This window comes from Arvicola amphibius, chromosome 13 (assembly GCF_903992535.2).
Source record: "Arvicola amphibius chromosome 13, mArvAmp1.2, whole genome shotgun sequence".
NCBI lineage: Eukaryota > Metazoa > Chordata > Mammalia > Rodentia > Cricetidae > Arvicola > Arvicola amphibius.
Genome location: NC_052059.1, coordinates 66,972,153 through 66,997,630, shown reverse-complemented (window position 1 = coordinate 66,997,630; position 25,478 = coordinate 66,972,153). Strand labels below are relative to the sequence as shown.

At 42.8% G+C, this 25,478-nt stretch overlaps 1 protein-coding gene across 2 annotated transcripts in view; it reads right to left on the bottom strand.

Moving 5' to 3' along the window:
- The window catches only part of Fermt2 (FERM domain containing kindlin 2), a 76,777-nt gene that overhangs the window by 19,207 nt on the left and 32,092 nt on the right, over positions 1-25,478 (bottom strand). For both annotated transcript variants that reach the window (XM_038309890.2, XM_038309891.2), the window contains exon 4: positions 7,142-7,276. In XM_038309890.2, coding sequence (XP_038165818.1) covers positions 7,142-7,276 — 135 coding nt within the window. The remainder of the gene's footprint in view (positions 1-7,141; positions 7,277-25,478) is intronic.

The following is a 25,478-nucleotide window of genomic DNA, read 5'->3' as shown; positions in this document are numbered from 1 at the left end:
TGGTAAAAAAAAAAATGTATAAAGATTTACAATACTCAACACTGGGAAGGCTGAATGGAAAGGGTATATATTCATATATACTACTGATGGCGATGTAACCACAGCAACTTTCTGCAGTCCATGCGGTACAATAATACCACGCAGGTAGAGAACAGATAAATATAGCTTTTGTACATAGAAACTTTTGAGAGCATTTAAAAGGACTTGAAAGAACTCTCTTCTTTGCTGCAGAAAAAAACATCAAAATATTGGTCATTGAAAAAAAAATCAAAACGGAAGTACAATATGCAGTTAGTCTTTCTCTGGACAGAGTCTGAGGGCTATACAGCGAGACCCAAGCTAGCCATGGCTGTGCGGCCTCATCACAATTAGAAAAGAAAGAAAAGGAAGGGAAGGAGGAAAGGGTACTGTTAAGCTGTAGTCCAAACTGTTACAACACACTAATCAAGAAACAGTTCATTTTTGGGGGCTGTGGAGATGGCTCAGTGTCTAGGAACTCAGAGCTGCCTGTAACATCAGCTCCAGGGGATCCAACACCTTCTTCTGGCTTCCATGGCCACCTACACACATGAGACACACATGCACACACAAATAAAAACTGGAAAAAAATGGCTGAGAGGGAACAGCAAAAGAATAGTTTAAAAGGGATAGTCACATTTGGCTTGGCTTATTTTGTGCATTATTTGAGTTTATTATAATGAAATTATATTCAGTGTATGACTTCTGTAATAGAAAATATCAGGCTCATTAGAACATTTTACTGACAGAAGGAAACAAATATAATCATACTTTAGGTGGGTAAAATAATTTGAAGAAAATTTCAACCTTTAATATTTGAATATTTAATATTATCTACCTACCTATTTATCTATATAATCTTTTCTTCTTCAAAGAATGAAGGTTTTTTTTTTGTTCTTTAAAGAATAGGTTTAAGGTGCTAGAGAGATGGTTCAGTGGTTAAGAGCACTAACTACTCTTCAGGAGGACCTGGGTTCAATTCCCAGCACCCACACGGCAGCTCACAACTGTCTGTAACTACAGGGAACTCAACACCCATGGCAAAACACCAATGCATATAAAACTTTAAAAAATAAATATAAAACAAGAATAGGTTTAAAATATTTGATACTTAAAAAACTGCATCCTATGTTAATAATTTCCCTAATAAAGCGAAACAGAATATTGACCTAGACTTTTTTCCTTTCCCAGATGCTGTCCCCCAGTTTTTTTTGTTTTTCTTTTTTAAAGAAAATATTTTGTTTGTATGTTGAGATGAGGTTTCTCTGTGTAGCCCTGGCTGTCCTGGAACTCGCTCTGTAGACCAGGCTGGCCTCGAACTCACAGAGATCCACCTGCCTCTGGTCCTGAGTGCTGGGATTAAAGGTGTGCACCACTACTGCCCAGCTCTCAAGAAAATTTCTAATAAGATAATTTCTACTTGTATAAATTCTGATGTTACATTTCTTTGAAAATCAATGACTATGCTGCAAAAAGTGAAAAACTGCTTTCAGTGTGTGTGGTAGCGCACAGCTGCTGATCCCAGCACTGGGGAGTCCACGGTAGGAGGACCGTCCAGAGTTTGAGGTCAGCTCTGGCAACAGTGAATTCATGACAAGCAGGGCAATGTAGCTGTTAGAATTTACAGTGTGTAATAGTGTATAGAATTTATAGTGCCATGGCCAGGCAGCATGGACTCTGATGGATACAGGCTATCTATCTATCTATCTATCTATCTATCTATCTATCTATCTATCTATCTATCTATTAAAAATGACCTATTTGCATTGATTATAGATAGCTACAGGTTAGCCATTACAAACCAGACAACTATGGATAATAGAGCCCATTTCTCTACCAGACTATCTTCTAAAAAGGGAATATCAATCTGAACTACCATGGTTTAATCATGAATACTCCAAAGCCTAAGACTCAGTGAGAATCGAGCTGTTTGGCATGGGCTTAGCCAGCTCTCTTATACCGTCACTATGAGCATAACTGAGGGTAGCAGGGAGAAGAGCTTAAGCAGTAAGCCACGACAACATTACCCAATGCTTCCGACTCTACATAAACAGGGCTTTCTTCTCGTTCTCATACTCAGAGGCTACTTCTAGCCACTTCTGGATAACTGAAATGATTGTGTGTCTAAGAATTCCTATATACACTGGTGGCCACCATTGGTTTCTGGGCTACAAAGCTCACTGATAAGATCTTCCATGTTGCAGTTTCTAATGTGGAGGACCTCTAACTATTCTGATTATTACAGAGCGTACAGTATAGATTCCTTAAGGAATCAAAATGTATTTCTTTTCTTCAAAGTAATCAAAGTTTAAAAAAGAATCAGTAAATGCTAGACTCTGGCCTTTAGTTATTGAAACATTGCTAAAATTCAGGTACTTTGTGTCCTCAGGAAGGGGGGCAGGGGCATGTGGCTAGACAGTCAGAGCTTAAGTATGTATTCCACAAACCTTGGCTCTCCCTTTCCTGGGTGTCTGATCGCAGGCAACAGACTCAGCCTGAATTTCTCATGCTACCTCTTAGAATGAGGGGAGAGGCAAACATTAGCACTGCATGTCCTGTTTGGGGAAATAAGTTGCTCAGGGAACATGGCCTTCAACAGCAGCAACCTCTCAACACAACTCTGGTTTCCTCCTTAAAAAGATTTCCTGAATGAGAGATGGCTCAGTGCGTGAGACCTCTTCCAGAGGACCGAGGCAGATCCCAGCACACACATGGCGGCTCACAACTGCCTTTGACTCCAGCTCCAGAGGTTCTGACACCCTCTTTCTGGCCCCCGTGAGCCCCGCACACATAGTATGCAAAAACATGCATGTAGGCAAAACACCCATACATACATACAATTAAATAAATAAATCCCCAAAATGGTAATTTTTTTAAAGGTCTCTTGTAGGCAGGTGGCAGTAGCACACACCTTTAATCCCAGCACTAAAGAGGCAGAGGCAGGAGGATCTCTGTGAGTTCGAGGCCAGCCTGGTCTACAAAGTGAGTTCCTGGACAACCAGGACTATTATACAGAGAAATTCTGTCTTGAAAAACCAAAAAAAAAAAAAAAAAAAAAAAACCCAAAAAACCCAAAAAACCAAAACCAAAACCAAACAAAAACCCCAAACAAACCAGCAACAAAAACCAAAAAAGTGTCTCTTGCAAAGCTGTCCAGTAGTGTCCTTAGCATACTCGGAGCTTTCTGAAAATCAAGCCTGAGGGAAGAACTAAAGAATGACACAGTCCAGAAATAAGCAGCAGCTGCAGAGCTGTAGTCAGAGTGGAAAGGAACTAGCTAGACGTCAGGCAGGGGAGAAGATCATGAGGTCTAAGCTAGAGTGAGGTGTGTGAAGAGTTCCCAGAGAGGGCACAGATGCTGTAGTGTGTCTCCCATCCAGCCTGGATGGGCTCCTATTGTTAGGAGCCCCAGGAAAAAACAACAAAACAAATGACCCTCTATACCCTGCAAACTTTTGCAGCCAGTTTAGTTGTTGGAGTAAAGCTGAAAAATACAAATGCAGAAAGCACGGGGCCTGGGAGAGCTAAGTTTGTTCTGGGGATATGACGAAAATGAACAGCTAGAACAACTTCCTAGCTGGTGTGACGGTGTAGGTCTGCAGACTGCAGGGGTGTGAGGGCCACCCCTGCTATTTGTGAGAGATCAGAATGGTCTACACAGCAAGGTCCACTCAACTGAAAAACAAAACCAACTTGCTGGTTCAGGTGAGGACCAGTAATTACAAAAGACCATGAAGAAAGAGATGCAAAAAAATCCAGATTTTGGTGACTGGAGTATCTATCTCAGTGCTAAGAACTCTCGCTGCTCTGTTCTTTCAAAGGACCAGGGTTCTGTTCCAGCACCCATTTGGGTGGCTCACAGCTTCAGGAAATGTTCAGTGTTCTGGCATCTGTGGGCACTGCACACATGTGTCGCCGTCCCCACCTACATAAAAGGCTTCAGGACTCTGGCCAGCAGACACACACCAAAGGCTTCCAGCCTTACATAAAAACGTGAAAAGGAGTACGCATGTGTTTATGCTCTGAAGACATTACCTGGCCTAAAAGAACCCTCCTTTCGGTTGGAAGAGATCTTCCCCTGCTATCTGTTAAGATTGGGTGATCTCTGAGGCCACATGTAGTCCACGCCTCACCTGAACGTCTATCCTAGCTCTACAATTCCTTCATAATTTGTTAGTGTGGCTGACAGAACTTGGAAACTCTCTCACTACAACACTAACTCCTAACAATAGGTGCCCATCCAGGCTGGATGGGAGACACACTACAGCATCTGTGCCCTCTCTGGGAACTCTTCACACACCTGGGTAAGTTCACCAACCTGGAGGCTTAATTACAAAGGTACAATGGTTCCTAGTTATCACCAAGGGTTTGTGTGACTGTTCTCCAGAGACAAAAGGGAGGAAGTTTGGTTCCCAATGTGGCAACATTAAGAAGTAGCAAGACCCTGAAGAGACAGGGTCTAGGACTGAGTTTCTAAGGTCACTGGAACACCGCCTTCAGAAGGAAATGATATAATGCTTATAGAATTCTGAGAAGTCTTTTTTGAGGGAGTTGATTTAAAAGTCTAACCCCTGAGTCGTACTTTGGTATCTTTTCCTTCATGCATAGTAATGTATGTCATCAGACTCAAGATCCGTAAACATGTTTGCATCACGTCCTTGAATCACCACCATGCTATCAGCTAAAGAAATGTGTTTTATGAGCTACTAGCCACGGGTATTTCATAACTGTAACAATGCTCAACTCAGCCTCCTGCCCTTTTCCTTCCCACAAGAAGTCTGGGAGGTGTGGGTGGTACCAAGGCTTTAATCATATAGTTGGATTCCCAGATAAGCAGTCCTATCCTGAGGGGCTTTTCAAGCGTTACCTCATTCGGGTCTATAGAAGGTGCTTGTTGTTGCAATAACCTTCTTCCTGGCTTTTATTACAAGAGTTTTATTTAGGACCTCAATCAGTAACACTGGAGAACCAACATGTCTTTTTAAAAATGACATCACAATTCTTTTACTGTGTGCGAGCTACCACCCATTTCCTCCTCCAAAATAATTAGAAGTAAATCCAATAATCTTTCTAAAATATATTTTGCTCTGTAAATAACTCAGAAACTAACTCCTCTTTAATACACTAGTAACTTCATCGACTTGCCATCACATACCCTCCCATTATGGTCTTGAACTGCTCTGGAGGCTTCTCCCCCAAGAACTGGCTCAGCTGAACTATCTAACTTTTGTACTTTACTTTTACCAAGATGATCTTTGTTTCTGCCATTTCTTTGCAATAAAATTCTAATCTCTGGCACCTTTATAATCCAGGCACTTTATAAGGAGGCAGATGCAGGCAGATCTCTGGGTTAAAAAAAAGCCTGGTCTATGTAGAAACCTTGTTTCAAATCTCAAGCAATAGCAGGATGTGGTGGCACACGCCTTTAATTCCAGCACTTCAGAGGCAGAGGCAGGTGGATCTCTGTGAGTTTGAGGCCAGCCTGGTCTACAGAGCAAGTTCTATGACAGTCAGAGCAACACAGAGAAACCCTGTATCCAAACAAACGACCCAACCAGACCAAAAACCAAACCAGACCAAAAAACAAATAAACAAACAACTCACAAACTAAATTTCTAAACCCATAAAACTGAATATTCCCTGAGTAATGTTAGTCTCTGAATTCCTATCATGTTTTCTAATTCATTTAACATTTATGTATAACTTCTTTATATATAAAAACTGTTTTTCAAACAAGCAGCTTAAGAGTAGTAAGTGGCACATGCATTTAATCCCAGCATTCGGGAGGCAGAGGCAGGTAGATCTCTGTGAGTTTGAGGTCAGCCTAGACTATAGAGTGGCTTCTAGGACAGGCTCCAAAGCTACACAGAAAAACTGTCTTGGGGAAAAAAGAAAAAAAAAAGAGCAGTAAGTACAATGAATTGTTTGTATTTCTCGAATTACAGCCAATATATAAATATTACCAGAAAACATACTTTCCTAACTGTCTTGTGCCATAATCCCAACCTCCTTAAAATGTGGGCAGTTATACATCTACCTCAACAGGCTGGGGGTAGGAACCCAGTTTTTATAGGTAAAGTGCATTGCTGAGGTATGGACAGTGTGTGGTCTATACCTCATAAACGTTGGCTTTATCATCACCACACCAGAATTAAATGGCAGGAATGAATTACACCAGTAACCTGAGTTGCAACGCCTGCAGCAGGGAGGGACCCGTCCTAGTAATGAGTGGTCACTGGAAACGTGGCTGCCATGACATTCAGACATGTTGGTGTTCGGATGAAAGAAATATGCGACCTCTGTCTTCCAGTGACAAGTCACTGCCCTCTTGCCTGATGTGTGCCATTTGCTGAGCAGGTCTTGGTAGACAACAAAAACAAAACAAGTGGGAGACTCCCTTTCTGCAGGGAATGCACAATTATTAGGGTAGACAACTCTGTATATTACACAGAAAGGTCTTAACATAGGAGAACACCTAATCCAGCTCGGGGAAGGAAGCAGTAGGAACATGAGGCTGCTTCTCAAAGGAATGACTTTAAAGAAAAAGGCAGAGATGCCAAAGACCAGGACAGGGAAACCACAGAAAAGGTCTTCAGTAATTAAGACTTTAGGGATTAATGTGTCAACAAAAGAGGGATTTGGTTTTTTTTTGACAGTTCACCTGTCAAAAAGCTTTCAATTTTTGCAAACAAAAGAACTGAATCTAGTCGGGTGGTGGTGGTGCCTTTAATCCCAGCACCCAGGAGGCGGAGGCAGAGGCAGAGGCAGGCAGTTCTCAGAGACTTCTAGGTCAGTCTGGTCTACAAAGTGAGTTCCAGGACAGACGAGGCTGTTACAGAGAAACCCTGTCTTGAAAAACCGAAAACAAAACAAAAACAAAGACCTAAGTCAGTCTAACTATGGAACTATCCTTTTCAGACCCGAGAAGAGAACTAGGTTCTTCTTCACTGAGTCCATTATTAACATACGATGGCCAGCACACGAGAGGACCTGAATGGCACTAATATGGCTGAAGACGCGGTTGAAGGGGACTGGCCCACTCTCCCGACCTGCATGACCCACGTACCCTTACAACACACAGTGCAGGCCCTCATGCCCTGCCTCTGTTTAGCCAGGGTCTCACCTGATCCAGGAGTGATAAGCGGTCCTTCCAACTCAAGCGCTTCATCTTCAGACTGGTCATCTAGCTTTTTCTTTTTTTTCTTTGTGGGATCTCTGGGTTTTTTTAAGAGAGAAAGTTCTTCAGGGTGTCTTATATCTGTTGAGAAATGGATTAAATAAGTTAGTACAGTAAGTTTAGTTAGTCTATTTTGAAATGTGAATTTGTCATTTCCTTCTGCCCAAAACTGACATCACACAAAAGAGTGATGGACGGCAGGCCAGAAATCCCTAAAAACCACAGTAGGAGTGTTTGGCTAGCCCACATAAGGTGCTGGACTCCATTCCAGCACTGGAGGAAAAAAAAAGTCTACCCAAAGCACTAAATCATTATTAGCTAAAAGTATAGTGACCGCAGAGCAGGCAGAGAACCCACTGGGGCAGAAGGAAAGCCCACGGGAATGATGGTTCGTGACTTTTATCTTAGGAAGGTGGGTGCAAGCGACTTCAAGGCCAGCCTGGTTTACACAGCAATTCCCCGTCAGTAAGAACGTGTCTAAAAACACTTTCCAAAAGCCAGAGAAAAATTCTATAACTTTTCTTTATATACTCATTTTTATTTAAGAATTTATATTATTTGGCATCAGCCATTCTCCATGTCATAAGGTACAAAGCTTATGTAATAGATTACCTTAACAAACAGGTATTTTCTTTTAACTTTATATGTATGGGTATTTTGCCTACATGTATGTGCACTGCTTATGGGTGTGAGCCACCATGTGAGTGCTGGGAATTGAACCCTAGTGGTCTGGAAGAACAGTCAGTGCTCTTAGCCTCTAAGCCATTTCTCCAGACTCAAGCTGGTATTTCTTACACATTAAATACAGTATACGCCATGTTCCTGAACTACAAGTCTCAACATTATCACTCACCCCAAATCAGTGGGACCTCAGTCAACTCCCCCTACAGTTGAGAAGAAGGTTGTGTGTGTGTGTATGCACACGCCTGTGAGTGGATGTGTGAAGACCAGCGGTCAGTCAACATCAGTTATCTTCTTCAACTGTTCTCTAACCTTTTCCAACATAGTATTTTTATTGACTATTGAGAATTTCACATTATGCACCCCAATCACAATCACTTCCCAGTCCTTCCAAGTCAGCCAGCCCCACTTGCACCTATCACACTCCCCCAAAAGCTCAATTTGTGTTGCCCATGCACTCACTGGTGCTTGGCCAAACTCCTAGCAGCCAGCTGAGTCCTTCCCCACCTGCACTCATGCCAGAAGCATCAGCGGTGGAGAGCAGCGCTTCAGCATCCTTACCATGATTTTCATGAGTTCTCTTCCATGGCTTCCTCTCTAGACTATTTTTTGGGGGGTGGGGTTAGGTTAGGGGTTGTCACAGAAATGTTCTGTCCCTCTTTCTCAACTGTGAGTCTTCAGTCATCCAAACCACTGAAAAGGTAGCTTCTCTGCCCCTACAGTCAGTGGGTGCATGGACCACAGCCATCCACAGCCATCCACAGCCATCCACGAGCCGCAGACCTCAGCCGGCCTTAGGTGGCAGCACAGGCCAAGGACGTCACATGGCCCCTGGTGCTCTGCCTTAGTTTCTAGACAAGTCTCCCACTGAACTTGGGGCTTACTGCCTGGCTAGGCTGGGTAGCCAGTGAATCCTTGTGACCACCCAATCCAGGTCCCAGCATTGATGTTAAACGTGCATGCCAGCGGGGTGGTGGCGGAGCACGCCTTTAATCCCAGCACTCAGGAGGCAGAGGCAGGTGGATCTCTGTGAGTTTGAGGCCAGCCTGGACTACAGAGCGACCGGGACAGGCTCCAAAGATACAGAGAAACCCTGTTTCGAAAAACAAAACAAAACAAAACAAAAAACCCAAAAAAACAAAACAAAAAAACAAAACCAAAAACACACACACACAAAAACACATTAATTCTTAATGAATTATGGCCCTATATCCAACAGTGGAACTAGAAGATCCAGGTTGCTTAGAAAGGGGAGTGGAGTTTGAAGGAGACAGTCCCCCAAAAAGATCCTGTACTTGAGCACCAGGGTCCCAGCTGGCGACGCTGCTGGCAGAGGCTGTGGAGCCTTGATGAAGGCCTCTATCACTCTGAGGTGGCACTCACAGAGGGCTTTGAGGGTTTATAGCTGCCACACCTCCCTGCATGATGGACTCTTATCCCCTGGAACTATAAGCCAAAATAAACAATTTCACCTGTAAGTTGCTTTTGGTCAGCAGAAAAGTAACGAATACAGATGCAAACCCTCCCATCCCCACCCATAACCTGCCTTTGGGGCTGGAGAAATGGCTCAGCAGTTAAGAGCTCTTGCTGTTCTCTCAAAAGCCCCACATTTAGCCCCCAGCACCCATACTAGGTGGCTCACAACCACCTATAACTCTAGTTCCTGGAGATCTGATGCTCTCTTCTGGCCTCTGCTGGCATTGGCATACATGTGATACACATACACACATGCAGGAAGATACACATAAAATAAAAATTCATAAATCTTCCTTTGTAATTCTGGTTCCAGGAGAGCTAATACCCTCTTCTGGCCTCCGAGGGCACTGTATACATTTGGTACAAATGCATGCAAAACATACATACAAATAAAATAAAATTAAAAAATCAACCAACCTGTTCTTTGAAAGGTACTGTTCAGAAAATAAGGTAAGAAACACACAACCAAATTACTTGAATTCAAACCCCAAATCCATGTTCACTGGATCTCAGGGAGGCTACCCAGCCTGCCAGAATCTGGGCTTCCTTTATCAACTGCTATAAAAATTAAGGGACAAGAACTGTTTTCTCTTAAGACATTTTACAAGCCTCTTTTTGTCCATGAGACACACATTCCACAACCCCAATGGATACCCTGCAACTGCAGTGGTATCAAACTCTACAGTGACTATAAATGTTTCTTGTACAGACATACCTGTAAGAAAGCATACTTCTAAATAAGACACAGTAAGAAATTAAATGGCAGCCAATAACAAAGCTGAAGTTACTAGAGAAACACTAACAAATAAAAGTTACACAAATACAGTGTTGCCAATATCTGTGTTTGTTCTTCCTGTGGTATCTGAGATGTTTCAGGACTGCATCTCTCGCCCTCTGAGGCCACTAAGACAAAGGTTAAATGCGAACCGAACCGTGACAGCTGATCTGGAACCTTGACGGCTCCTGGCTGACTGGGGAAAGGGTGTATAGAGAGCAGACACACTGTGCAAAGGGTGATTTCCGGCCAGTGACACAGTGAGACTTACTGCACCGCTCAGAAGGGTACAAAAATTACAGCTGTCAATTTCTGGAATTTTTGGTTAGATAATATAGAATTGGGTCTGACAACTGGTAAATAAACTCTTGGGAAGTGAAACCACAACGTGGGAGAATCACCTTATATAATGTTTTCTTCTAATTGTAAAAAAAATATAGTCGTGGTAAAAATTAAAAATAGAAAAAAGTATGATTTATGCTTTCTTTCCTTTTTCTTTTCTTTAAGATGAGATCTTGCTATGTACCCTGACTGTCCTAGAACTCACTATATGTATAGCCCAGGCTACAGTGAACACAGAGACCTGCCTGCCTCTGCCTCCTTTAAAATCTTATTGAAGCATAACTATGCAGTAACTATACAGTATTCTCTGTAAATATAAAGACCGTTTCTTCTAATATTGATGCCATTACAAAGAATAAATCTGTCAACACCCATTTTAATCTTTTCCATACCACATTTTATCTGCAATTCATATTTGTGAATTACTGGATTACTACCAGAGCCCATGATGATTCTAAGGTGAAAGTGAGACAAGAAGGCTTCTATCTTCTTTGTCTGTAGCTGAGGATGACCGTCACTCCAGGTCTTCCAAGGGCTGGGTGATGGCAGGAGGACAGCTACTTGTTAACTTGACACAATTTAAAATTACTCTGGTTTCTCTTCAGATTGCATACCCCCCCATCTCTTTAAAATTACCTGCAAAGAGGGTCTCAATGAATGACTGTCCAGATCAGGTTGGACTACGGATATGTCTGTGGGGGGTTGTTACAACTGATAAGGAAAGACCCAGCCCACTGTGGGCAGCACCATTCTCTGGACTGGGGTCCTGGAATGTCTTATCTGATAGGGGCTCAGTACCTAGAATCTATAAAAACAAAACAAAAACTTAAAACAGTAAATGCCTCCCTTAAATCACCCAATAAAAATGGGCAAATGAATTCCGTAGAAGATATACAGAGAGGGCTGGAGAGGGACTCTGTGGTTAAGAACACTGGCAGCTCTTCCGAGGGACTGGTTGGATTCCCAGCACCGACATGGCAGCTCACAACCGCCTGTAACTCCAGCTCCGAGGGCTCCACTGCCCTCTATGACTTCCATGGACACTGAACACATGGAGTACATGGACATACACATAAAATAAAAATGAAGATTAAAAATTCTGAAGGAGAAATAGAGAACCAATAAATATTTTTTAAAAAACATTTAACATAGTGGGCAAAGAAATGAAAACAAAAACTACACTGAAGCTTGGGCAGTGGTGGCCCACGCCTTTAATCCCAGCACTCGGGAGGCAGAGGCAGGCAAATTTCTGTGAGTTCAAGGCCACCCTGGTGTAAAGAGTTCCAGAACAGCTAAAGCTGTTACACAGAGAAACCCTGTCTTGAAAAACAAAATAATAACAATAATAATAATAATAATAATAATAATAAATAATAGCTGGTTGGTGGTGGCTCACACCTTTAATCCTAGCATTCAAGAGGTAGAAACAGATGGATGATTATAAGTTTTGAGGCCAGTGTGGTCTACAGAGTGAGTTCTAGGAAAGTCAAGGCTACACAGAGAAACCCTGTCTCAAAAACTCAAATCAAACCAAACCAAACCCTACATTGAAATCCAATCTCACCCCAGTGAGTATGTGGTGCTAGAGAGATAGCTAGCAATTAAAGAGTACTAGCTATTCTTCCAGAGGACCCAGGTTCAATTTCCAGCACCCACATGACTCATAACTGTCTATATAAATCCAGTCCTAGGGGATTTAATACCCTCTCTAGCTTCCTCAGGCACCAGACAGACATGGTGTACACACGATGCAGGGAAACACTTACATCCACAAAAAAAAATAATTGAAAGAAGAGGACCCTTATTACTACTGGTAAGTGTGAACCAGTACAGTCACTATGGAAATCTGTGTGGCACGTTCTCTGAAGACTGAAAATAGAGTTACCATCCTGGCCCAGCTGTAACAGACCTGGGTATATACTCACAGGGTCTTTTAGTAAGTCATCATGCCACAGGGATGCCTGGACATCTCTGTTTACTGCTACACTATTCATTACAGCTGAGATTTGGAACTAGCCTAGATAATCACCAGGTGAATGGATAAAGAAACTGTGACATATAAACACAAGAGAATTCCATTCTGCTATAAAAAATAAAATTAAAGTCATTTTCAGGAAACTGAATGGAACTGTAGATAACCATGTTAAATGAAATAAGCCAACTGAAGACACACATTCTGTGTTTTCTTTCATAATCAAAATCTCTATATTTATATACATACATATGACTAATCTATAAACACATATATACTGATGTGTGGTGAACATGAAAGCAGAAGAGGAATATGTGGGAGAAAGAAGGAACTACAAGAAAGTGGGAGAGAAAATAAGGTAACGGGAGTAAAAGATAAATACTACATTTAGTGGAATCTAGATTTAGCAATATAGGCGCACTCATACATGCACACGTATTTGTCTGTGTGTGTGTGTATAAAATCATGAAAATAAAAGGAAGAGATTATTTGGGGAGGAGAAACAAGGGGGTCAGCAATGGGGTGGAATGTGAATAAGTACAATAATACACACCTAGGAAAATGTCATATGAAGTCCACTATTTTGTACAACTAGCAAAACCAATGAAAAGAATATAGCATATTTCAGCTACATAACTACAAAGCAAGGTTTTTTTCCCCCTTTTTGAGATAGGGTCTCCCTCACTATGTAGCCCTGGCTAGACTGGAACTATGTGGACCAGGCTAGCCTTGAGCCCACAGTGATCCGCCTGCCTCTGTCTCTGAGTGCTGTGATTAAAGGTGAGCATCACCATGGCTGACTCTTCATTCTTACAGTCTCAAGATGTAGCATTAACTCGTCCTTACATGTTGGTCTGGATCTGATGTATCACTAGTCTGACTGGTATGTTTAGACATCCAAATGTATTTCAAAACAACTTTCTGATCTGTACTTACCTGATTACTACATGTGAACATGTGGTGTGTATATGTGTTCTCATGTGTGCAGTCATGCATGGTGTGTGCATATGCATGCGGAGGTCCTAGGCTTGTGTTGGGACTCTTCTTCCGCCATTTTTCTACCTTGTTTATTGAAGGAGAATTTCTACATCATTAGCCAGTTTGCTTCAGACCCCTGGCCTCTTCCTTCCCAGTCTCACACAGGTCATTCACCAGGCCTGCCCAGAATGCACAGGGGTCTGCAGATCCAGAACTCTAGACCTCTTGCTGGTGCAGCAGGTACTTTCCACTGCTGAACTATGTCCACAGCCCCATACGACTTTTAACATCTGATACCTTATATGGTAGTCACTCTTGATTGTCACTAGTCGTGGTTTGAAAGAAAATGTCCCCCAAAGGAAGAGGCACTGTTAGGAGATGTGGCTTTGTTGGAGGAGCTGTGGCCTCCTGGGAGGAAGTGTGTCACTATGAGGGCGGGCTTTGAGGTCTCTTGCTTAAGCTTTGCTCAGTGTCCTAGTCTATTTCTGGTTGACTTCTGATCAAGACCTCACCAGCACCATGTCTGTCTGCACGTTGCTACACTCCCCGTCATGATAATAGACTGAACCTCTGAAACTGTAAGCAACCAACCCCAACCCAATTAAATGTTTTCTTTTATACACCTTGCCATGGTCAAGGTGCCTCTTCATAGCAACAGACACTAGTAAAGTACTCCTCTGGTCTGTATGTCTCTGTATGAGGACATCTCTGGGGAGGACTAACTAAGGAGGACTAACTGCCCAGAGGTAGATGGCACGATCCCACAGCCTGGGGCCTGAGTGGAATAAGAATAATGAAGAAAAGTCCACTACACAGGCACTCTCTGCTTCATAGTGCTCGACATGTGATCCACTCTGCTCCACCATGGACGAAATCTCTAAAACTGAGCTTTCTTCCCTTTAAGCTGTTTCTCTTGGGTAAGTATCACAGTCACGATGACATTAATACTCATAAATGCTTAGGAACTGCACAATTCTCAGGGCACCCTTGGATTTAAGTGTCATCGCTGCCATGTCTGGAGAAGAGAAGAAAACTCCAAGCTGAGCTGAAGAGATGGTTCAGCAGTTAAGATCATACACTACTCTTGCAGAGGACCCAAGTTCAGTTCCTGCATCCACATGAGGCAGCTCATATCACCCTTAACTCCACTTCCAGGGCAATCTGACACCTCTGGCTGTAGAAGGAACGGTGGGCCATCTGGCCTCTGAGGGAACATGTACTCATATGCTCACACCCTAAACAGATAGATAGTACACATAATTAAAAACAGTGACTCTTTTAAACAAGAAATTTCAGGCTTCTACCATACTTCAGTACTGGGGGCAGGTTGTTGCTGGTGGCAACTGCCCTCCCCATGGCTGTTTCCCCTTAGAGAAATCACACTAGTTATGGAAAAAAATTCAAAATATTGGATGACACAAAATGAGTCACGGCTGAGCTGTGACACATTTCCACCACCTCTCTGTGTCACTGTCCAGCTGGGTGAGGTAAGCAAGCATGTCATCTGAAGTCTTCTGAAGTGTTTCTGGAATGTCTCTTAGGTCCTGAGAATTTCTGCACTGCACACACAATTCATACACTGATATTTTGGTTCCTAAGTCATTTCCGGTCCAGCAAAAAAAATACTATTAACCGACTTTTTAGTCTGCCGTAAGTGGACACGAGTCTCTTAACCAGCTGGGTATTAACTAACTTTTCAGTCTGCTGTAAGCGGATGCGAAGCTCTTAACCAGCTGGGTAATGCAAACTGCTTGCCACGTCAAAGTAGTAAACCGTATGCTTGGGGACCTTGTTCTCCAGCATTCTCAGGTACTCAGCACTCCCTGTAGCTCATTCTGAGAAAAGTTCTATAGGTAAGGCTTTTTTGTTTGTTGTTTTTTCAAGACAGGGTTTCTCTGTGTAGCCCTGGCTGCCCTGGAACTCACTTGAGATCCGCCTGCCTCTGCCTCCCAAGTGCTGGAATTAAAGGCATGCGTCACCGCCAGGCTCTTATTCCTACTCCTAAAGTACCGTTAGAGCTTAGAGGAGCTCATCTCCTTTTCCTGGTGACTGACAGTCCCATCCTCGATCTGCACCAGCCATCGCTGCACATGAAACATGACTATGTGGTTTTCATTTTATTGTAACGATCTGGGACCAATACACATAAAATAAAAACAAATTATTAAAAAAATAATCTAAGTAAAAGAGTGGGACTAGAGAACACTATAGCACAACACATGAAAATGTCAGACATAAACATGCTGTCTCACTGAATAATTATTGTGTTCATGAATATCACATGTGTGTACATATACATACACATAGAGAATTATAGGGGTCTAGGGATAAAAGAGCTAAGAAATGAGCATGCAGAAGGGTGTATAAGGGAAATAATTTCAGATTTTCTTTAAAGAAACCGTTTCTTGTGAGTTTCTGGTTAAATAATCTAATATAATGAGTCTATGCGCTTATTTTTACTTTTCCAAAGGGACACGTAAAGACACATCTACCTGTAAAGAGTTTTCCAGGGGTATGTGTGTGTGGTGGGGGGAGAGACACAAGAGCCACAACGGCAGACAAGAATGTCAGAAAGTGGACATGATGGGACACACATAATCTCGGCACTCGAGAAGTTGAGGCAGCAGGCTGTCTACAAGTTCAAAGCCAGCCTGGACCACAAAGCAAGACCTTGTCTCGAAGACACAATAATACAAACCAAACTATAAGAAATGCCAGAAAACCTTTGGGAGAAAGAAGCCAGATAGAACAGCAGGAACTGTCTGACCAGTGTGGAGAAGTGTCAGCAGATGAGACCAGTGAGGGCCACCAACTCACTGTGTGTGCCCAATGCCCAGGAGTGAGAAGGCACCAAACGCAACACAGCAGGTAGAAAGTCTCCTGCTCCATTACTGTCTTTTAGGATCCGTCAATAGAAACCTCTAAGAGCCCAGCACAACGTCCTTGAGCTGCTGACACTTGAAAAGTTCAGAGTGGGGACTCTGCTCCCTGAGGGATGGAGACGAGCTAAGCTCTGCCTAGAGCTCCCATTAGTTGGTTAGGGTGTGTTATCACTGTTAGGTCCCCAAGACCTCCCTATTAGCAAGTTAGGGTGCGTCACCACTGAACTGTGAATGGATGTTTAAGAAAGGCTTCCAGGAGAGAAAATCTAGAGACATCCCTTAAAATTCTTACTCTTGGGCTAGGCTGTGGTGGTACATGCCTTTAATCACAGCACTCAGGAGGCAGAGGCAGGGGAATCTCTGTGAGTTCGAGGCCACTCTGGTCTACAAGAGCTAGTTCCAGGGCAGCCTCCAAAGCAACAGAGAAACCCTGTCTCGGGAAGAAAAAAAAAAGTTCTTACTCCTGGCTCTACATTCCAACAATGTGGACATTGCCATGAAGGTTATCAAGCAAGAGATCTTAGGGGAGATAATCCTGGTTTATCTGGATGGGCCCAATCAATCACAACATCTTTACAGACAAAAGAGGCTGAAGAAAGGCACAAGAGAGATGAACTTGGAGAAATCAGACAAACTTGTGGAAAACTGGTGGGAAAAATCATAGTCCTACAATTCCAAGTAACCAAACTGAACCATGAAAAACTCACTCTCCACCTGAAGGAGGCAATACAAACCTCAAGGACCTAAGCAGAGGACCTGAGCCATGCTGCCGTGACCAGGCTTTCAGCCTACAAAACGACAATTCTGTGTTGTTTTCAGTCGCTAAATTTATGACACTTTACAGTGGTAATGAAATTCTAACAGTTTCAAATATGAATGAATGTCAGAGCCATAGCTCAGTAGTAGAGTTCCTGTTAGCATGCACAAAACAAACAACATAGGATAAACATGGTACTGAGTACAAAATAAAATGAGCGTGGTGGTGGCACACACCTTTAATCCCAGCAGAGGCAGGCGAATCCCCGTGAGTTCAAGGCCAGCCTGATCTACAAGAGCTAGCTCCAGGGCGGACTCCAAAGCTACAGGGAAACCGTCTGGGGGGGAGGGAACAACAACAAAAATTAAAACACCCTCAATTAATAATGCTAATGAGAACGAGAGGAGGACAGCTGTGAGATGGAGAGGACAACAAAGAACCAGAGATTAGGAGTTCAGACATCAACACTGGGGAGGGTGTCTATGCATCTTCACGGCTCCACTGAAGTACAGCTACACCACAAGCTAACAACCTTAGATCTGTTGATCACCTATGCAACGAACACCCGGGGGAAAGCACAAACCCCCGAAAGTGAGAGTGTGGAGCCACAGTGAAACCCTAATAGAAAAGGTGTGGTCAGTAAGAGGGCCAGCCGAGAACACTGCCCAACAGCACCAAAGACAAATGAGAGACAAAGGGAGAATTCGTAAGGAAACAGTAACACTGCACACACAAACAGGCCGGGGGCAGGAGTCTCCAGAACAGTAGATGGAAATGAATCCCTAAACAGGGACATTGCTCTGGAACTTCAAAGTGGAGGGGGGAAGACGTTCAAGTTTCCAGAGAGAAAAAGCAGTCCAAAAATGAGATGAAAATAATTCACAGCGTTACTAAGACTTAATAAGAACATAAATCTCACCAGACAACTGAGCAGTGACTTCCAAACTCAGAGGGTAAAATAACTCTCAATTCAATAATTCTATTAAAAAGCAGAATGAAATCAGTTTTAAATTAACATTTTAAAATTATCCCATTCACTCTTTCCTTACTACATGGATGTTCTTATTTTTCTACCCTAGGGAACAAGAGGACAATGTAGGGATCAAATGTGACAGACATTTCAACTTAAGTGTACCTGCATGAGTTTATATGCACATGCCTACAGAGGCTAGCGGGTGACCAATCCCTGGAACTGGAATTACAGTCAGTTGTGGACCATCTAATGTGGATGCTGGAAACCAAACCCAGGTCCTCTATAGAGCAGTAAGGTCCTCAATCCCTGAATTATCTCTCCAGCCCCTTAAGAAAATATTGTAAATGTTTCTGCTTACAGAGTGTACCAAAAGGAACAAGAATGGACAAAAAAAAAGAACATTTAAAGAGGCTGCTTGGAAAAACCCACGAGGAGACAGTGGCAAATGGATCATTAGTGCAGCGCAGATGACATGGAAAGACGCACACACAACTGGAGGCAAGATCAGTATTTACATGTAATGAATCATCTTCTCATCCTACACAAAATACTTCACAAAATCAAGAAAGGAATGGTTTGTTTGGGCTCATGGCTGGAGGGCACAGTCCACCATGACAGAGAGGCCTGGCAGCAAGCGCATGAAGCAACTAGTCACACTGCAGCCATGAGCACGAAGCCGAGAAATGGACACTTTGTGCTGCCTGCCTCCATTGCCCCTTTATGCTTAGTCCCGGACCTCAGCCTATAGAAAAGGACTGTCCACATTTAGGGTGGGTTTTCCCACCTCAGTTAATCTAGACAATTCCTCACACGCACGCCTAGAGATCTGTTTCCACGGTGACTCTAAGGCCCATCAAATGAAGAGAGAAGCAGTGAAGAGGGTGGCCGCCCTGTTCCTGGTGTGCACCTGGGTGGTCGCTGGAGCCTTTTACTTTCAGGAGGGTGGGGAGCAGACCAGTCTGGAAGAGAATTCCATGAGCATGGCCTAGAACATGCTCAATTTTAAATTTCAATCAAAGAAATAATTTTGCACCTAAAAATGCTTTAATGAACAACGATGGCTTTCTGAAAAATACACAAGGCTAGGAGAAAACCTTCTGATAAATGAAGATGGAGTAGCAAGAACTCGGACTTACTATCCTTTATTTAAACAATAATAAAGGAAAATCCAAGGGGATGAATATGGCTTTACCTGTACCAATTTACTAGCTAAAAGCAGCTGGGGTTGGGAGGAGCAGAGGGAGAAGGGAGCCCCTCTATTAGCAGAGAAGTCTCCCAAGGTCTCAGAGAAATTTCCTGGAGTCTGGCTAAACTGTAACCTGCGTCTGTGAGCAGAAACCACTGAAGATTAGGAAACAGGAAATGACCCATGATTGAAACCATGTTGCCACCAGGAAGAGTGGAAGAACTCCCAAAAGACAACACCTTAGGAGTTAGGCTAAACTGGTCCCATAACTAGTTAATGATGGTTCTGGATCTGCCCTAATAAAGCTAAAAACAAAATCTAAAAGACAAAAACAAAACAAAACAAAACAAAAAACCCCCAAAAAACCAACAACCGATTTCCTTACAATCTGGTGAACAGAAAAAAAGTTGGCACCACTTAAAGGAATTAGGGGGAAAATCCAGCTATCAACCACATTAAATTAATAAAGCCTCATATGCAAGCAAGTATTGTCTCATAAAGAGGCAGGGAAAATACAATCCATAACCATGAGTGAAGGAAAAGGAAGAGGAGGAAGCAGGAAGGGAAACCGAAATGACCCAGATGAACAAATAAAAATCACAAAATCAAACTTGAGTGCTGAAAATATACCTGTGTGGTAAATACACTGGGTGGGATAACCAGTGAGTTGGCAGAGGAAAGAGCAAGGGACGCAAAGACATAACGAGAGACACTATGGAGACAAAGCACACTTAGGCATCACTAAGTGCGAACAGAAAGCATGCAGAAGAATGGCAGTCTTCTCTGAGACCACGCTGACCAGAAACTTAAAGACATCAATTACTGGGGCAAGGCAATGGGGAATTCTTTGGCTATTGTGTCTTTCAAAAACAAAGGCAAAAATAAAGATCTTTTTTTAAAAAGATAAAAACAAGTGAAAATCTGCATGTGCCAGTTTCATTTTTGCTGCTCTGGTAAAACAGCCCAACTCAAAACAACTTGTAAAAGAAAGGGTTTATTTGGGTGACTCTTCCAGGCAGAGATATCTTAGAGGCAGGAACTCCAGACAACTGGTCCTGTTACATACACAAAGAGAAATGAATTCATCCATGCTGCCTGAGCTCAGCTTAGGGAATGATGCTGCCCACAATAGGCTGAGCCCTCCTACATCAATGAACAATCAAGACAATCTTCTACAGACCTACTGACCTCTGTGATATTGTTATCATCTACAGAATTTTTGCTCAAGAGCTACACAAATCCAGTTACAAAAAAACTTTTAAAAAAAATCAAAGAAAAAACCTAATAATGTTCTACGTAGATGATTTTTGTGTCTGTGTTCAGAGCCACCCTGGAACACAGGTACAGGCTGACGGTTGGACACTCCTGTAAGCAATTACTATGAAGATGATAGTGGGAAGAGCTAATAAGTCACTGGTGGAGAGAACTACAGGCACAAAGGACAACTAGAAAACCCTTTAATAGAAAGCAAAGAAGGAAACAGAAAGAGAAAATAGAGATCACAAACTGTTTTTTCCCAAACATTAAAACTTTTCAATTTCAACAACACTTCACAGAAAGTTAGCCACACACTGAGAAATGCTTTCAAAACATGCCCAATAAAGTTTCTGCATCCAGAATATGCAAAGAATGCTTGTAGTTCAACCAGACAGCCCACTTAGAAGAGAAGAGCAAAGAATTCAAACATACCTTACCTGGAGTTCCCTTTTTGTTGCTTTGATTGCAATAGCAGAAAGAAATAAGGCCAAGGAGGAAAGACATACTTCTGCTCTGTTTCTCTCCACGGGAGTGGGGAAGCAAGCACAGCGGCAGGAGCCTGTGTGGGGTCTATTCGAATGGTTGTCAGGTTTGAAGGCAGAAAGGGCCCTGGAGTCAGTCTTGCTCCTAGTGACCTATTTCCATCAGCTAAAAGGTCCCAGAATAGTATCACAAGCTGGGGAGCAACCTTCAAACTGTGAGCTGTGGGAAACAGTTGAGATTCAAATCCTAACATCACCAAGGAGTTAGACACCAGCAACTAATCCCTGGACTCTCATCTACCAAAACGCTCGAATAAAATATTTCAAAGACACAGGGCATTTTAGCCATTGTTCTACAGCTGTGAAGAGGCACTATGACCAAGTCAACACATGAAAGAAAGCATTGAATTGGAAGCTTGCTTAGTTTCAGAGATTCAGTCCATTACATCATGGCAGGAAGCATGGCGCATACAAGCAGGCCCTGGAGCAATAGCTGAGAGCTACATCTGTAAGCAGAGGAGAGAGGCTGGCATGAGCTTTTGAAACCTCAAAGCTCACCCCAGAGGCACACTTCCTCCAATAAGACTAAACCTTCTAATCTTTTCAAATAGTGCTACTCCCAGGTGACTAAGCCTTCAAATATGAGTCTATGGGGGCTATTCTTATTCAACTGTCACATTCCACTTCCCAGTCCCTCCAGGTTTGTACCAATATCATAATGTAAAAAGTTCATTTAATCCAAAGTCCCCAGTCTTTCACAGTCTCAACACTGTTTAAAAGTCCAAAGTCTGCCAGATGGTGGGAGCACACACCTTATTTCCAGCAATCTCGGGAGGAAGACAGGCAGATGGATCTCTGTGAGTTTGAGGACAGGCTGGTCTACAGAACCAGTTCTAGGACAAGCTCCAAAGCTACAGAGAAACCCTGTCTTGAAAAACAAACAAACAAAACAACCAAAAGCAACAAAAAACAAACAACAAAAAAATATCCAAAGTTCAAAAGTCTCTTCTGGGATTCAAGACAATCTCTTTAACCATAATCCCCTATAAAATCAAAATAAAGAAGCATATCAAGCCGAGCAGTGGTGGCACACACCTTTAATCCCAGCACTCGGGAAGCAGAGGCAGATGCGTCTCTGAGACAAGCCAGCCTGGTCTACAGAGTGAGTTCCAGGACAGCCAGGGCTACAAAGAGAAACCCTGTCTTCAAAAACAACAACAACAAAAAAGAAGCATATGGCATACTTCTAACACAATAGTACATTCATTACCATTCCAAAAGCGAGGAAAGAAGCATACTGAGGAAATACTGGACCAAAGCCAAGTCCAGAGCCTGGGCAAACTCCAAATTCTTCAATTCCATGTCTGACGTCAAAGCACTCTTCAGATTGCCAACTCCTCCTGTTCAGTTTGTTGACTGCAACACACTTCTCTCTCTTGCTCTCTTGGGCTGGTTCCAGACCTCCTCTGCAGCTTTCCTTGGCACTATCTCACAATTCTGGCATCTCCGACATCTTGGGGTCTCCAGAGAAATCCAGGCTTTACCTTCACAGCTTAAGTAATGGTTTCCATAGGCCTCCATGCAGACACACCCGACACACACCTGGCCTTTCCTTGGTCATGGAAAAAGACTCCACAACCCTTTTGTTGTATCCTTGACTCTGAAGACAGAACCATTTGGCTGAAGCTGCCAAATCTGCTGCTTGGTGGGGGTTGGAATCTGGCACCCTGTTCTTTGTAGTGTAAGGTTTCCTTCCCTAGTGCAGGCTTTCCTCTAACTCCTTTTCCTATGTGGAAAGCTTAGCTGGTGGGGTCTTGCCCTGAGGTCATCACTCCCTTCATTCCATTTAGCATCAGGTTTTTCTTTAAACTTTTTATCTCTGAGCACTGGATTTAGCTCCATTACACTTCTTGAAGGCCCCCCCCCCAAAAAAAACCTTACATTTTGCATTTTTCCTTGCTCAGTTTACTCCTTTTCATTTTCAATATTCGTAAGAGTGAACACTAATAACCACACGACACAGTCTATACTAGGCTGTCTTACAATCTCTTCTGCCAAAACCATTAATTCAAAACTCTTTAATTTTGCCTCACACAGATTTTTTAGGACAAGTTCAAAAAACAGCCCCATTCTTCACCAAAATATTCTAAGAACAGTTTCTAGGCCACCCTCCCTCTGACACTTGAGCTGAGCTGATGCTGCTCTAGTACCACTATCCTTGCTCTACCAGGGTGGCCCAGTAAGCCCCACTTGAAGTATCCAACTATTGTTCAGTCCAAAGGCTCAGTGTTCCATATTCCTCCAATAAAGAGCATGGTCAGGTCTGTCACACCAATATGCCAGTCCCTGGCACCAAGTTCTGTCTTAGTCACTGTTCTACTGCTATAAAGAAACACCACAGCCAAGATCATTCTTATGAAAGAAAGCATTTACCTGGGGGCTTGTTTACAGTTTCAGAGGTGTGGTTCATTACCATCAGGGTAGGCATCCTGGTGGCATAGAGACAGGCACGGGAACAATAGCTGAGAGCTACATCATGATCCCTAAGCAGAGAGAGTGCCAGGGCATGTGTTTCTGAAACTTTAATGATACTCTTCCTCCAACAAGACCAAACCTACCTCAACAATGCCACACCTACTTCCATAAGGCCACACTTCCTAATCCTTCTAATCCTTTTAAATAGTGCTACTACCTGATGACTAAACATTCAAATATATGGGCCTATGAGGAAGCATTCTTATTTAAACCAACAGAGGGCAGGTAGAATATTCAAGTAATGCTGGTCAGAATGCAAAATAGTATGTCCAATTTGCAAGTAGAGCTGGAAAATTTCACTCTTAAATTTTATGTTTTATGACCTGGAATTCCTATAAGAACTACAAGTGGGTGGTCTTTGTGTCTTTATTTAAAATTCTTTTTTAAAGCATTTTATTTATTTTCATTTTGTGTGCATTGTGTTTTGCCTGCACGTATGTCTGTGTGAGGGTGTCAGATCCCCTGGAACTGGAGTTACAGACAGTTATAAGCTGCCATGGAAATTGAACCTGGGTCCTCTAGAAGAGCAGTCAGTGCTCTCAACTGTTGAGACATCTCTTCACCCCTATTTAAAAGTCTTATTCCATTTTATTTATTTTGCATGTATACATGTATTTGTGTGGATGTGTGTATGGGGGTCAGAGGACAACTTGCAGGAATTTGTTTTCTCCTTGTGCAGTAAGGGTCCCAGAAATTGAACTCAGGTTCCAAATTAGGTGGCAAAACCTCCCCCTGCTGAGCCGTCACACTGGTGGTGCATCCTTACTTTTCTGCTGCTGTGATAAAACACCACAACCAAAAGCAACTAATAGAAGTGGCTTAAGTTCCAAAGTGGTAAAGAGTCTATAAAGATGAGAAACCATGGCAACAGGCAGCAGGCACAGGAAGCTACGAAATCACATCTTTTACCATAAGCACACAATAGACAAGGTGAACTGGAAATAGGCTGAGGTTACATAATCTCAAAGCCCCATTTCCAGTGATATACTTCCACCAGCAAGCCTATGTGACCCAAAACTTCCCAAACAGCGCCACCAACTGGGGACCAGATGTGCAAATACCAGAGCCTGTGGGGAACATTTCCCATTTAAAACACCACAGGTAAATAAAGGGCAGAAAGCATTATGCTAAGTGGGAAAAGCCAGAGAAGCTACATACTGTATGGCTAAATGACAACTGAGAAAAAGCAGTCCTTACAGTGACAGAAAACAGATCAGTGATTGGTGGGGTCAGAACAGCAAAGGGGGCTGAGGAAACAATAGGATGATGAAACCTGCCCTAGCACCCTGCTGTAAATTGGTCAAAATGCACTCAATATTACCTGGAAGATTATATACCTTAATCAAACTGACTAGATAGTTAAGTGAGTGGCTAGAGAGATTGCTCAGATGCTAAAACCACTGGCTGCTTTTCCAGAGGACATGGTTTGGGTTCCCAGCAGCCACATGGCAGCTCATAACCATCTATAATTCCAGTTCCAGGGGATCCGATACCTCAGTCTGACCTCCATGGACACCAGGTACACACACAGTACACAAACATACATGCACACAAAACCCACACACAAAATAAATCTTAAAAGTTAAGTGAAACTACAGCACTGGGGGGCAGAGGCGGGCAGATCTCCGTGTGTTCAAGGCCAGCCTGGTCTACAAAGCAAGTTCTAGGACAAGCAGAACACAAAGAAACTCCTGTCGAGGAGTGGGGGAGGACAAAGGAAGGAGAAAAGTAAGTTAATTAAATAAAATGAGAGTTTTCACATAGTCACTCTAATAAAAATATCATTTGGTCTTTATGTTTTGCTCAGTTTGGCTCATTATGGGTTTAAGAGGAGCATGTCACAGACCTGCTTATGGGTGAATCCATAGTTCATTTCTCAGTCCTCTTCTCTGATTGTCTCTAATATAAGGAAACTGTAAACATGAGTATCTTTCTGTGTTTCTTCGGTCTCCCTGGTAGCTGAGACGGCACGTGGTCCACGTGGGCA